The sequence below is a fragment of the Giraffa tippelskirchi genome, chromosome 4, assembly GCF_054371585.1.
Source record: "Giraffa tippelskirchi isolate mGirTip1 chromosome 4, T2T-mGirTip1v1.2.pri, whole genome shotgun sequence".
NCBI lineage: Eukaryota > Metazoa > Chordata > Mammalia > Artiodactyla > Giraffidae > Giraffa > Giraffa tippelskirchi.
Window position 1 is genome coordinate 196,772,729 of NC_137278.1, and position 13,896 is coordinate 196,786,624.

The 13,896-nt window shown below is 51.9% G+C and overlaps 2 protein-coding genes and 2 long non-coding RNA genes across 27 annotated transcripts in view; 2 read left to right on the forward strand and 2 right to left on the reverse strand.

The window, feature by feature from the left end:
- CHD4 (chromodomain helicase DNA binding protein 4) overlaps positions 1-3,517 on the forward strand; it is a 31,572-nt gene extending 28,055 nt beyond the window's left edge. For 8 of the 16 annotated variants that reach the window (XM_081588150.1, XM_081588152.1, XM_081588158.1 and 5 more), the window contains exons 38-40: positions 1,621-1,819; positions 2,540-2,703; positions 2,887-3,517. In XM_081588150.1, the coding sequence (XP_081444276.1) occupies positions 1,621-1,819; positions 2,540-2,703; positions 2,887-2,904 (381 nt within the window). In that variant the 3' untranslated portion in view covers positions 2,905-3,517. The remainder of the gene's footprint in view (positions 1-1,620; positions 1,820-2,539; positions 2,704-2,886) is intronic. The other 8 variants (XM_081588151.1, XM_081588153.1, XM_081588159.1 and 5 more) reach the window with 1 other exon arrangement.
- Positions 1,001-4,225, reverse strand: LOC145544838 (uncharacterized). Its single transcript, XR_014081663.1, has 3 exons — positions 3,994-4,225; positions 1,956-2,073; positions 1,001-1,635 (listed from the first exon to the last, which is right to left on the reverse strand). It is a non-coding gene; the product is annotated as an uncharacterized LOC145544838 (long non-coding RNA).
- Positions 4,226-4,376: 151 nt separating this feature from the next.
- NOP2 (NOP2 nucleolar protein) lies at positions 4,377-13,472 on the forward strand. Of its 9 annotated transcripts, none has more exons than XM_081588171.1 (16): positions 4,377-4,436; positions 4,693-4,802; positions 6,253-6,298; positions 6,477-6,569; positions 6,749-6,984; positions 8,282-8,337; positions 8,459-8,637; positions 8,741-8,932; positions 9,078-9,167; positions 9,744-9,831; positions 9,912-10,052; positions 10,620-10,759; positions 10,886-10,975; positions 11,120-11,242; positions 11,347-11,575; positions 12,705-13,472. In XM_081588171.1, the coding sequence occupies exons 5-16, from the start codon at positions 6,929-6,931 to the stop codon at positions 13,373-13,375; spliced, it is 2,055 nt and encodes a 684-aa protein (XP_081444297.1). In that variant the 5' UTR covers positions 4,377-4,436; positions 4,693-4,802; positions 6,253-6,298; positions 6,477-6,569; positions 6,749-6,928; the 3' UTR covers positions 13,376-13,472. The 9 variants fall into 9 exon arrangements, with proteins under 9 accessions (XP_081444297.1, XP_081444295.1, XP_081444296.1 ...); XM_081588169.1 differs by having other exon boundaries at positions 8,748-8,932; XM_081588170.1 differs by having other exon boundaries at positions 8,459-8,619; positions 8,733-8,932.
- LOC145544839 (uncharacterized) lies at positions 10,360-13,790 on the reverse strand. The gene is made up of 4 exons (XR_014081664.1): positions 12,792-13,790; positions 11,230-11,379; positions 10,802-10,958; positions 10,360-10,705 (listed from the first exon to the last, which is right to left on the reverse strand). It is a non-coding gene; the product is annotated as an uncharacterized LOC145544839 (long non-coding RNA).
- Positions 13,791-13,896: the final 106 nt, after the last annotated feature.

Here is a 13,896-nt window from a genome sequence, read left to right on the forward strand (position 1 = left end):
CGAAGTTGCTGAGAAAGTTAAATTATCATCGGCAGATCAGAGAAGTGAGGAGAGCGAGCAGTTTGTAGAAAAGAGTGAGTTCCAGTCTAGACAAGTCCATTGGTGTTTTTGAGAAGTAAATACCCCAGCACCATCAACAAGTGGGATCAAAGTGATCAGCCATGCACAAGTGGGAACAGAACACTCGGTGCCTGAGGTACAGGTTTGAGAAGCACCACCCCATTTGCATAGAGGGGCTGGCTGATGCTAGGAGGTGAGAGCTCTTGGGAGAATGCTGATTCTGGAGAAAGCTTATAGCTTGAGGCAAGAGGGAGGGGAGCTGGTGAAGGAGACGGTATATAAGTTGAAGGTAGGTGTCTGGTCTGTTTGAGCATAAACTAGTAGACCTTGATGTAGGCAGGTCTTGTGGAAGAAACAACAGTCTGTTATTCTCATACTCTCCTTTTTCTTGATCTCTAATGGATTCATTCTTTTTAAGAACCAGAGGATCATTGAGTACAATAAGCCTCGTAACTCAAGTATCAACATTCTGTCCCTTGAAATGTGTTTCAAAGGACCTTTTACACAGCTCCATCAGGCAACATGTTAAGTGTTTGCTGCAATATGGGTTTCGGTGGTGGGGTCTGGAGGCAACCAAAGATATTCGACACTGGGTGTGTGGGTAGGTAAAATGTGGATTCACATCACAGCATTCAGCAGCAGGTAGAAGCGACAAAATACATTTCTATAACATAAATGGACCTTTTAAAAAGATACGTAGTGGGGAAAGGGGGAAAAAGAATTTTACAATGTAAAGAAAAACATTCTGTAAATTAGAAAACACATGAAACAATACTGTCTTCACGAAAACTCACAAAAAGTAGGTATATTAAAAGGATTGCATATTTGAGGAAGGAAAGGAATGGGAATGAGATATGGAAGTGAGAAGAGAAACAACAGGAATAATTTTTTAAAGAGGAAAAGTGATAGGGTAGTTATACCCAAAGGATGACTGCCATGCAACTGGTTAAAGTCATATTTTATTTATAAAGAGTCTTACTATGTAAGACTTGTCTTCCTTGGTGGCTTAGACAGTAAAGCATCTGCCTGCAATGTGGGAGACCCAGGTTCGATCCCTGGGTCGGGAAGATCCTCTGCAGAAGGAAATGGCAACCCACTCCAGTACCCTTGTCTGGAAAATCCCATGGACGGAGGAGCCTGGTAGGCTACAGTCTATGGGGTCACAAAGAGTCAGACATGACTAAGCAACTTCACTTACTGTGTAACTTTGAGTGAAAGCAATATAAATACATATATAGAATCCAATTTTGTAAAAAACATGTAATGAAAAACCTCTAACATTAACAGTATCTTTTGGAGGTGGAATTGTGATCTGAATTCTTTATACATTATGTTCTAAATTGAATATTTATCATTTTTGTATAAGGGTGAATCAGTAAAGGGTGAAGAACTTTTAAAAACACAGACCTCCAAAGAGGGATAAAAAAGGCAATAGTATAATGTTGGACTGCCAGATAGGGGGAGCATCCATCTGTGAGGTTCTTTACAGGTTCCGAGAGGCCCGTCAGAAGCAGAGTGAGCATCAGTCTGATTGCCGTCTCCTCTTTGTCTCTTGTCCAGCTCTTAGAACAAGCCCTGGTGATTGAGGAGCAGTTGCGTCGGGCAGCTTACCTCAACATGTCAGAGGACCCTTCTCACCCTTCCATGGCCCTAAACACCCGCTTTGCTGAGGTGGAGTGTCTGGCGGAGAGTCATCAGCACCTGTCCAAGGAGTCCATGGCAGGAAACAAGCCAGCTAATGCAGTCCTGCACAAAGGTAGCCAGTGGCTCCCCTGCCTCCTGCCGACCTGGCCTCTTGCCTTCTCTGCCCCTCCCCAGTACACGGTTACTCCTCCAGCCCCAGCCTTTCTCCAGTCCCTTTGTCTGGGAGCTTAGGGTATGCTGGGCATCCTCACCTTCCTCCTCAGGCAGCTGACATCTTAGAGGCAATCAAGGACAGTAGTTCTTTGCTTCTTAACTCTTGAATATATTCATGTTCTTGGAGGTGGAAACAGCAGAATAACGTAGTTTCATCTGTGGTAGTTCAGAGGTAAATTTCAGTTGATTTAATACCCTGTCAAATTCTAGACCCCTTTCAACATTCAGTTTCTGATAAAGATACTATGAGGGGGGTGGAGGGTGAAAAGACAGAAAGAAGGCTGTTATAAAGGAAGAAGGGAGAGCTCCAAAAGAAAAGAGGAAAGATGAGAAAAGGAAATGAGGAATGACTAGTCAAGAAGTGGAGGAAATAGAGACAATAGATATCAAGGGACAGGTGACTTTAAAATCATAGAATCATGGGCAGCTGGAACTGGAACATGAGGAATAAGAAATATGTGGTGGAGCCAGGTCAGGTGACTCAGTGACAAATGACAGTATTCCAGCACATCAGTTACTCCGGTCACTGAGAAGTTCTGGGGGGAAGGGATGGTCCCCCTATGGGAGAACGGACCTGGGTCTTGACCACCATGGCTCACCACCTCTTTTTCTCCCCATGCAGTTCTGAAACAGCTAGAAGAACTGCTGAGTGACATGAAAGCTGATGTGACTCGACTCCCAGCCACTATTGCCCGAATCCCCCCAGTTGCTGTGAGGCTACAGATGTCAGAGCGTAATATTCTCAGTCGCCTGGCAAACCGGGCGCCTGAACCACCTCCACAGCAGGTATAGGACCATTTTCCTCTGGCCAGCTGTTCAACAGAGCCATTCCGGAACTTGGAAACTTTGCTGTCTGTCCCTAGCTTTACAGGCTGGGCAGCGGGGTGGGCTTACCAGTGAGTTCTCTTGGGATCTGGAGGGTTGCTATGGTCTTGGAACTCTGACTCCCTTGGCCTTTTCTTCCTATAGGTAGCCCAGCAGCAGTGAAGACCCAGATGGAAAATACCACCTCCACCGCTGAGCAGTGACCTTCCTCACTTTCCCTTGCCCAGATTCTCCCCTGGGGGCCCGAGAGACCCTCTCCTTCCTTCTGCCCCATCTTCTAAGTTGTAGAGGAACAGCCCCCCAGAGCACTGGGGGAGGGGAGGGAGTGAGGGGCAGTGGTGCCCTTCCTGCTGGAGAGACGTGCAGCAGTAGCGCCGGCGCCATCTGCAGGGAGCTGGCGGGCTGGCCTTCTGGGCCCTGGCTTCTCCCCACTGTAACACCAGTCTGTTACACACGAACTGTTGTGGGTTCCCGCCAGGCTTGAAGAAAATGATCTGAATTTCTTTCTCCTTCCGGTTTTATTTTGTTGGTTGATTTTGTGTTTTCTTTTCTCCTTTTTGGGGGGTATTCACAGTGGGCCGGGCCCCTGGGCGAGACACAGCTACCTCTGTTGGCATCTTTTTAATACCAGGAACCCAGAGGCTCCAGCCCCTGAGCGGCTAGAATGAAATAAAGTGGAAAAAAAAAAAAAGGAAAAGAACCAAAAGCATAAAAAAAAAAAAACCACAGCAGATTTCTTGATGAAAACTGAAAATAAAAGTTTCCTTGTATTTTAGTGCTCTGGTTCAGTGTGGGTGTAGGTGCAGGTGGGTGAGTGAGTGACGGGAGCCCTGGGACACGTGTAACTGGAGAATAGGGGTTTCCTTGTATCATCAGAGTCCACGGAAGAAGGGAGTCTCCCATCTGTACACGTGTTCCGGGCAGGACGCCGTGCCCTGTGCACAGCCGCCACCCCCCACCGCCACCAGCGGTTCACAACTTGATCCGTGGCCTCCTGGCTCCGCGAGCGTGCAGAAGCAGGCTTCTCCAAGCTGTAGAAATGTCAGGCATAAAATGAAAGGATCTTCATCGCAGTGTTGTAAAAGTGGAACCAGGGCTGGAACAGTGTTGTAACAGCTAAGAGCCACCTTGGTGTTGACTTGCAGAAAGGCTCAAGTCAGTCTTTTTGTTAACTTGCGCGGGTAAAATGTGCACACGAGATGCCTTCCTCCCGACCTCCAAGACGGGAACCTGGGCAGAGAGGACCCTTACCTGAGGGGCAGCGCGGGTCCTGCGGTCAAGGAAGAGGGTATCCGCGTACAGGCGTGGGGGCCCCTGATCTCGGGGCGACGTCAGGCAGAGGGCCCAGCTCTGGCGCCAGTGTTCGAGGGAAAGGGGCGGCTTCCGGGTACAGTATTTCCAACCGAACTCCACGAGGCCAAAGGCCCACGCCCGGAGTGGAGGGCGGGGAAGTCGAAGACGCCTCGTGGGCACCGCCTTCTCCGCTTGCGGGGAGAGCGGAGCGGTCCGCCCCGGAATCCTGCCCGGCCTCGCGCCGGCCCGGCGAGCAAATGTTCCGGCTTCCTCATCGGACTAGAAGGCCGGAAGAGGCGGGACCTCGGGGAGCGCAGTGCGCCTGCGCGAGACGTTTCCGTGGTGTGGCGTCTGATCTCCTGGCCGAGCTGCACGTGGAACTCCGCGCTTGCCTCTTCCAGGTGAGCCGAGGCTTCGGGCGGGTCTGAACGAAGTTGGATGAGGGAGAGTGAGACGCTGACTTGGATTGGGGCGTGTGGAGGGGCACCTGGGGCGTGGGACCCAGGGCCCGGGGCTCAGCGTGAGTGGAGGTTTGGCTAGGCCTCGAGGGGCTAGGGGGAGTCGAGGTTGTGGTGGAGTTAGTGCCCTTTCCTGACCGTCTGCGATCTGCTTTTCCCTTTCAGCACGTTTACCGTCTCCCGTTTTTGTGTTCTTTAGGACCATGGGGCGCAAATTGGACCCTACGAAGAAGGAGAAGAGCGGGCCGGGCCGGAAGGCCCGGAAGCAGAAAGGTGCAGAGACCGAACTCGCCAGATTCTTGCCTGCAGGTAAGGGTCAGGCGTGCTTCCCCTCCGATACTCCCGCTTTTGCGTTATTCTTCCATTATAGCCTAACTCCTTTGGTTTTTCTGGTCTGTGTGTTTATTTTCTGTTCAAACAGAACTTTGTAATGATTTATTAGAAGATTAGTATGAATGAAATACTCTCAGCATTTAGAACTTAGGGAAGATGCGGTAGGGACACAAGAAGCTAAGCAAGGAGAAGTGTGATTCAACGTTGAGGGAGTTCTGAGGAAGGGGCAAGCCATAGAGTTAAGAGAGCTTAAAAAGATCCTGTAAAGAAGTTGGGTTTTGAAAAAATGAGTGACACTGTAGCAAGTGGAGGTTGGGAAGGGGGCAGTCCAGTCACTGGGAACTGCCTTGTGGAGGGGCTGGAGATGGTAACCACCAACCTGGTTCCTGCATAACACTTAGTTGTTTACTGCATGGAAGACAGGGTGGGAGGCGAGAACCGGCAGGTAGTTCATGTCCATCCTTGTATAAAAGATGGGATTAATTGAGGTGTTGGCAAGTGCTCAACTCTGCTGAACCCTTTGGGCTCATATCACCTCAGTGTCCTATGAAAGAGGTGCTGCTTGGAAAGTGGATGCTGAGAGTTTAACTTGCAGACAATTATCAATTGTCTGCAATTGATAATTATCAAAGAGCTGAGATTTAAATGTTAAGTTAGTTAGAGAATATATGAACAGCAGCAGTTGCAGAATCTGTGGTTGGTAACTGATTGTTTTGTTGTTTAGTCGCCTCAGTCGTGTCTGACTCTTACCCAACAGCATGGACTGTAGCCCGCCAGGCTCCTTTGTCCATGGGATTTCCCAGGCAAGAATACTGGAGTGGGTTGCCATTTCCTTTGCCAGGGGACCGAGCCAGGGATTGAACTTGTGTCTGTTGCATTGGCAGGTGGATTCTTTGCCACTGAGCCACCAGGGAAGCCCTGGTAACTGATTAGTTGAGAGTAAAAGAAAGAGCAGAAGAAAGAATCTGTGTTACCAGAATGGTGATGATGCCATTGAAAGCAGCCTGGAGGGAGGCCCAGTTTGGATTTGGTTGGTGAACAACCAGATGGAGATTGTCTCCTTGACATCTCTTACGTGGATCCTGGGAGAGCACAATGGTGTGTGTGCTCTGTCGTTTCCGACTCTTTGTCACCCCATAGACTGTAGCCTGCAAGGCTCCTCTGTCCACGGGATTCTTCAGGGAAGAATACTGGAGTGGGTTGCCATTCCCTTCTCCATCCCAACTCAGGGATCAAACCTGAGTCTCCTGCATTGCCGACAGATTCTTTATGGTCTGAGCCACCAGGGAAGCCCCTAGAGCACAATGGAGTGGGTTACAATTTACTCCCTTTAACTAGTGTTCTAGTTGTTTCTGTTTTTATTTTTTCTTCCAGTGTTCTTTTTCATTTCTTCTGTAATCTTCAATTCTGATTGTTTTTTAAACAGGTGGTGATGAAAATTCAAAAAGGCTGTCCAGTCGTGCTCGAAAGAGGTGAGTGTGTCCAGACCTACATTACAAGGATTAAATCGGTCCTGCTCATCTTTCAGCATGTGATCCCATGTGATCAAGCTGATGGGGAAGAGCTGTTGGGGACTGTCACATTTTCCTGCCCTGGGAGGTGGCAGAGCCTGGAGGTGTGTTCCATTTTCCTCTTCTTATATGTTTTTAGGGCAGCCAAGAGGAGGTTGGGCTCTGCTGAAGCCCCCAAGACAAATAAGTCCCCTGGGGCCAAACCATTGCCTGGGAAGCTACCAAAAGGTCAGTGAAAATAAGAGCTGGGTGCAACGTTAGGAGTCCTGTGGGTCCTGGGGAAGGAGGGAGTTGCTGAGCATTTCTGAAATGAACAGCCACAGGATATTCTCGGGGGTCGAGAGGGCAGGTTCCATCAGTGTGTGGCTGCCACTGGTCTAGGATTCTGCAAACCCTTTGGGGTCTCTGCAGGAGCTGTCCAGACGCCTGGTAAGAAGGAAGCTTTGTCCTTATTTAACGTTGCTCGAGGCAAGAAGCGCCCAGCACCAGCCCATAGCAGTGAAGAGGAGGAGGAGGAAGACTCTGAAGGGGACGGTGTGGTGAACCAGGGGGACCTCTGGGGCTCCGAGGACAGTGATGCCGATATGATAGATGACTATGGAGCTGGCTCCAACTCAGAGGACGAAGATGAGGATGATGGTGAAGAGGTGAGCTCCATCCCTCTGGGCCTCCCAGAAGCAATCCTTGCCTTTTATTAGAGTCTTTCCAGATCGCTTTGACTGTCTCTCAGTGATGAGGGTAAGCCTGAGTAGAGAAAAGGGACTTTGGTGTGCCATCACTGTTTCAGAGCACCAATTACCTCCTCTCGGTACACTTGGAAGTTTAGAAGAGCCGTAGGGACAGAGTACTTTGAAACATGAGAATGCTCAGTGCTGGTGAGGATGTGGGAAAGGGCACACTTAGATGGCCCCACTGATGGCAGTAGAAACGTGCATACATGTTTTTAAAATTTTTCTTAAAAATCGTTTGGTATCTGAGCATCTTAAAAAGGTTTTTCCTTTTGATACAGCAATTCCACCTTAGGAACGTGATCCAGAATGTAGACAAAGGCTTACTTGTTAAAGTTTAAGAAGTTATTACGTATTATACCGTTCATATATCTGTTGTTAGAAAAGTTCAAGCAAAATCCAGTAAAGTGTCCACTTGCACCCTTTGCCTACAACCCCCCTCCTCTCTACAGAGCTACCGTTTTGAAGTTTCTAGGCACCATCCGTGTGGACCATAATGCCAAAACTCTGGAAGCTTCCAAAATGTCCAGTTTACTTAAGTGTATTAAAGTTCATCCATATGTGAAATCAACATTTGGCCAATATGTCTGAAAATGGTTGTGTTCTAACTGTGAATGAGAAAGGCAAGAGTGGAGTCTCCCATCTGTACACGTGTTCCGGGCAGGACGCCGTCCCCTGTGCACAGCCGCCACCCCCCACCGCCACCCGCGGTTCACAATCTGATCCGTGGCCTCCCAGCTCCACGAGTGTGCAGGAAGCAGGCTTCTCCACGCTGTAGAAATATCATGCATAAAATGAAAGGCTCTTCCTCGCAGTGTTGTGAAGGTGGAACCAGGACTGGAACAGTATTTTAACAGCCAAGCGCCACCTTGTTGTTGACTTGCAGAAAGGCTGAAAATGCATTATGATTTTAACTGTGAAAAATGATGTAGAGTAAGTGTGGAGGAAAATACGGCGAAACGGGCACCCTCAGGGCAGTTTTCGTCTCCACCCTGTGTACATATGGTGTGAGAAGACCAGTATAATGAATCCTTTGAATCCCTCATTTTATTTCAACAATCGTAAATATTGTGCCAAGCATACGCTTTTGTAGGGTCTATATTTCTTTCTGGGAGCAAGAGTTTTGTTTGTATTCAAGGAAGAAACAGGTGGGAAGTGTTCTGTGGGCTGGTGGATGGGCTGCTTTGCACCACCAGCCGCTTGTCTCTCTTTTCAGTTGCTGCCCATTGAAAGGGCTGCTCGGAAGCAGAAAGCCCAGGAAGCGGTTGCTCGGTGAGTTGTGGAAACTTCTTTGGGTGGAGCGTAGGCAGCAGCTGGGGAGGAGAAAAGCTCAAGGAAGGAGAAGGTATCGGCTTTCGTCTGTGAGCCACCCTGCTCCTGGACCTGTGTGCAGGGACCAGTGGAGCGAGGAGGAGACTGACGAAGAGGAGGAAGAGGAGCAGGTGTCTGCAGAGTCAGGCCCCAGAGAGGACGAGGAGTCAGAAGGGGGCCTACAGATCAATGTGGACGAGGAGGAGCCTTTTGTGCTGCCTGCTGCTGGGGAGATGGAGCAGGATATCCTTCCAGAGCAGGGTGTGGGGGGATGTGTTTGTGAGAAGAGGTTTCCAGGCCCACCCGCTCCCCCCCCATTACACACACACCCAGAAACAGTTCCTTAATGGGCCCACATGCCCAGGCTGCAGACTTGCAGCGTGTTCACAAACGCATCCAGGATATCGTGGGCGTGCTGCGCAACTTTGGGACTCAGCGGGAGGAGGGTCGGTCTCGCTCGGAATACCTGCAGCGGCTTCGCAAGGACCTGGCCACTTACTACTCCTATGGAGACTTCCTGCTGGGCAAGCTCATGGACCTCTTCCCTCTGTCCGAGGTACCCACTCGCTCGTCCCTGACGCTGTTCCTGCATTTCCTTCCTCTTTCCCCACGTAAGGAGGTGGCTGGCCTCCTGGCCCTCTGCTCTCCTGGTGGAGCCCCTCAGGCAGCTGACCCCCTCCCCCCGCCGTCTTCTGTCCCAGCTGGTGGAGTTCCTGGAAGCCAACGAGGTGCCTCGGCCCATCACCCTCAGGACCAACACCTTGAAGACCCGGCGCCGCGACCTTGCTCAGGTGAGGGGCAGGAGGCAGTGACTTCTGTGCACCCAGAGACTCCTGCATGCCACCCTGAGCATTTACGGCCACAGTCCAGGAGACGAACTTTGACAGGCCTGGTGCCAAGCTGGGTCAACCTGCCGGCTCAGGGCTGAGGACCCCTGTGGAGTGGGAAGCTCATCCCCTCAGCCTCTGCTCCCTGTGACTGGGCGGTGATGGAAGTTCTGCCTCACAGAGAGACGGGCGGGGTTGTCTGTCTCATCAGTCACGGGGAAGCTGGTGAGACCGTGATTCCTGCCTACAGGAAAAGACAAGACATGTAGGCCCAAGCAGTATTTGAAGCTCATCATTTGCAAGGGCTCCAGGTTAAAAACCTGGGGTCTAGAGGCAGTGGTGTGGCCCTGTGTGTGGTGTGTCTTCTGGTGCTAGGTAACCTGACAAATTGTCTTGAAAGTGCTGTTACCAGTAAAGTTCAACTGATGGCAAGGGGGCTGAGGCTCTTGGAAGATTGGGTTCTGCTTCTAGGAGATGAAAGAGCAGGAGCCTTAGAGTTGACTCCAAGGTTCTAAAACCTTCATCCGTCTTAATCTCTAGGCACTCATCAATCGTGGAGTTAATCTGGACCCCCTGGGCAAGTGGTCCAAGACAGGACTCGTGGTGTATGACTCTTCGGTGCCCATTGGTGAGTGCGCCGCGCCCCGCCCCGGAGCCCTTCCACCCCGGCCTTGTCCCAGCGCGTCACCTGCAGGTTCTCTTCCACAGGGGCCACGCCCGAGTACCTGGCCGGGCACTATATGCTGCAGGGGGCCTCCAGCATGTTGCCTGTCATGGCCTTGGCACCCCAGGAACACGAGCGGATCCTGGACATGTGCTGTGCCCCTGGAGGAAAGACCAGCTACATAGGTAAGAGGAGGGGTCGGCAGGGCAGGGACCCACCTGGCGCCCTGCTTAGGAAGCAGGGGTGGGGTCAGTGACTCGAGGGCGCTCAAGAAACAGCCCGAGGTGGTCAGCAGCATGGAGAGGAGCACAGGCTCCACAGGCGGCCCAGCTCTAGCCCCACGGGTGCCTCTTCCTGCCCACGTGACCTTGGGCAAGGCCCTGGCCCTCTGTGGTCCTCTGCAGAGTGGTGAGGTGATGGTGCGCGGGTTGGCCTTTATGTCTTGCTTGGATCATGAGGGTTGCATGTGTCTGCACAAGTATCCGTTACGTACAGTTAGTTGTAACCATTTAATTAAGCTGTTATCACTTGGAAGAAGTAACTGAGGCCTTTGAGTAACAGTGGAAAAACCACCGTGGCAGGATTGCTCATCACAGGGCCCAGCACAGACTGGGTGGACAGCTGGGAACATGGCTTCCTGGGGAAGGGCTGAGGCTTCACTGGCAGGTTCCTGGGCCGGTGGGGAGGGGGGAAGCTCAGCAGGTGTGGAGGCAGAAAAGCTGCAGCTGAGCCCCGTACCCTTCTCCCTTCAGCCCAGCTCATGAAGAACACAGGTGTGATCCTTGCCAACGATGCCAATGCTGAGCGGCTCAAGAGTGTGGTGGGCAACCTGCACCGGCTGGGGGTCACCAACGCCATCATCAGCCACTACGATGGGCGCCAGTTCCCCAAGGTGGGGCTCCCGCTGGGCGCCTCTCCTCCCCCACTTCCTGACCTCAGGATGTTGAGACTTGCCCCTGGGAAGCTCACAGTATGGTTCCATTGCCCAAAATATCCGCTTCACCTCCCCTTTCCCCAGGTGGTGGGTGGCTTTGACCGAGTCCTGCTGGACGCTCCCTGCAGTGGCACTGGGGTCATCTCCAAGGACCCTGCTGTGAAGACGAACAAGGTGCAGGGGGCAGGGGACCAGCTGAGAAGCCTTGGAGGGGTAGCTGGGGGAAGGGGAGGGGCCCCCCTGGGCAGCCAGCAGCGCTCTCCTCTCAAAGCCCCCTGTTGGGATTCCAATGCCTGGGTCTCTCTGTCTTGGGGGCAGGACGAGAAGGACATCCTACGCTGTGCCCACCTGCAGAAAGAGCTGCTCTTGAGCGCCATTGACTCTGTCAACGCCACCTCCAAGACGGGGGGCTACCTCGTCTACTGTACCTGCTCCATCATGGTGAGGCCTGTCGGCGCGTGGGAAGGAGCTAGCCTGGGGTTGTCATGCCCTCAGCGCCCTCTCAACTCCAGCTCTGCTTTCCTTCCATCTCTCCCACACGTCAGGTGGAGGAGAACGAGTGGGTGGTGGACTATGCCCTGAAAAAGAGAAATGTGCGCCTGGTGCCCACTGGCCTGGACTTTGGCCAGGAGGGCTTTACCCGCTTCCGGGAAAGGCGCTTCCACCCCACGCTGCGCTCCACCCGCCGCTTCTACCCTCACACCCACAACATGGATGGCTTCTTTATTGCCAAGTTCAAGAAATTCTCCAATTCTATCCCCCAGTCCCAAACGGGTAAGCAATCTGCTCTTTGTTCTCTTCATCTCCGCCTCTGCTCTTTACCCCTCCAGAGGCCTTGGAGTGTGGCTGCAGGGGAGGGCGGGTCCCTGCCCCCCTAACCTAGCCTTGAATGCTGGGGTGAGAGACCCTTTTCATTCCAGCTAGAATTGGTCCCAGGCCTGAACCCCATTTGAGTCTGTTAAAGGGTTCGCGTGGATCGAGCCCTTCCCTCAGTTCTGCCAGGCGGCTGCAGTTGTCGGCACTGAATGCTCTCCAGCAGGGGTGTGGTTTCTTGGCCCAGGGCAGCCTTCTTGGTAACAGATCTCAGCCAGTCCAGCCTCATCAGCACTGGGCTGGCACAGGACTCCTCAGAACTGTCAATTCTCTGATGGTCAGTTCTCTGCAATCTCACTAATTGCAGATGGTTTTCTTGGCTGTCTTGAGGAGTTTGGGCTGGGCCATAAAGGCCAGGGTGGGGTTTTTCTGAAACAAACCTGAGGGCTCTGCCTCCTGCGATGTCACCCTAGGCTTGGTTGGATGAGGGAGAGGTGGACTTCTTTGCACACAAACTTGGTGACTTTATAAACAATGCCTCTTAACATGAGTCACATTTGAGTGTTAACAAATCTCTTCAAGAAGTAGCAAAGTACCCTGTACTTTTTTTTTTTTGCTGTAACTTTAAAGATACATATTTAATATGTCAGTCTTCATTCATGAAGACTAGCTTGTGTTTAGTTACTCTGTGTGCCTTCTTATTTTTCTGCATCTCATCAAAAGCTGCATGGAAGAAAACATCTTTTCTGATTAAAGGAGAAGCCCAGTGCTTCAAGTTTGTTCAGGATTCACCTCCTGCTGGCCGCCAGGGGGCACAGCTTCCTCTGAAAACCTTTCGGCCCATGGATGAGTGATGGTATCTTCTCTTTATTACAGATTCCAAATATGACTTGAGTAGAGGCTAGGTGAAACTAATTAACCGGAATCTAGGTGATCTGCTCTTAGATACTGCCCCTGTTGTGTGGAGCACTTGGCCAGGAGATGACACCCAGGACGTCTCCTTAATTTAATCTCTGCTTTTCCTCCTCCACTGATGATCAAGACCCAGTGATGAGGCCTTATTTCTCAAACTGTTCAATTTTAACCACAGGAAATTCTGCGACATCCACCCCTGCAAGCCCAGACTTGCCCAACCTGAATGGGCAGGTGACCCCCAAGTCTGAGAGCAGCAGCCTACCTGCCAAGAAGGCTGGTCAGGCAAAGCAATGGCTGCAGAAACAGCAGCACCCCAAGAAGTCTTCCTTCCAGAAGCAGAATGGCATCTCCAAAGGGACGGATGCAGAATTGTCCACTGTGTCTGCTGTCACAAAGGCCCAGGCATCCTCCAAGCTCCAGGACAGTAGTCGGCCGGCCGAAACAGCAGCAGTGGTTAGGGAACCTCAGGAGGCTGGGAAACTAAAGCAACAGTCACCCAAACTGCAGTCCTCTAGGAAAGCTGCCTTCCAGAAGCAGCACGCTCCTCCCAAGGCCATGCACACAGACTTGCCCGCAGCACCGTCCCTCTCCAAGACCCAGGCCACACCCAAGCCTGAGGACCATGACCAGCTCGTCGGAAACACCACAAGGGCTGAGAAGGTTAAGCAGCAGGTGGCAGAGCAACCTTTCAAGAAAGCTGCCTTCCAGAAACAGAATGGCACCCCCAAAGGACCTAAGATTCCCACTGTGTCCTCCCGCAGTTCCAGCCGGCCCCCGCCAGCAAAGAGGAGAAAATCTCAGTCCAGAGGCAGCCGCCAGCCTCCGCTGACTTCCGTGGATGGTTGAATTAGACTGCCGTTGTTACAGGGTTGGAACTCTTTCCTCTGTGAGGATGGCTTCCCAACCGTGGATGTGAAATTTAATACATGTTTTACGATCTCTGGCCACTGTGTGTTTTTTGGGGGTGGGTACTGGCTTTGCTGCTTAAAGAGCAGAGGAGGGAGGGTAAGACAGGGATCCTCAAAAGGGGGAACAGTGTAGTGTACTGAGAAATCAGGTCAGTTCACGGGGACCCAGGGAAGGAGATTAATGGAGTTAGAGCTGGGTGTTTGGACTCAGGAGGAAGGAGGGCAATAGGGATGAAGATGAATTTCGTGCCTCCAGAACCACGCAGTACTGGAGGGACCTGGGTTTCAGTCACTCAGCCGCTGTCTGGATCCTGGGCACCTGCCGGGGTCCGCTCAGCTCAGGGCTCAGCTTCAGACCCGGAAAGGTCTGTCCAAGTGCCAGCCTTCGAACGAGCCTTTAATTGGCTTACCCCCTGCCCTCCCCCGCCCCTATGACCTCTGCCCCTCCCGCCGAGCCGT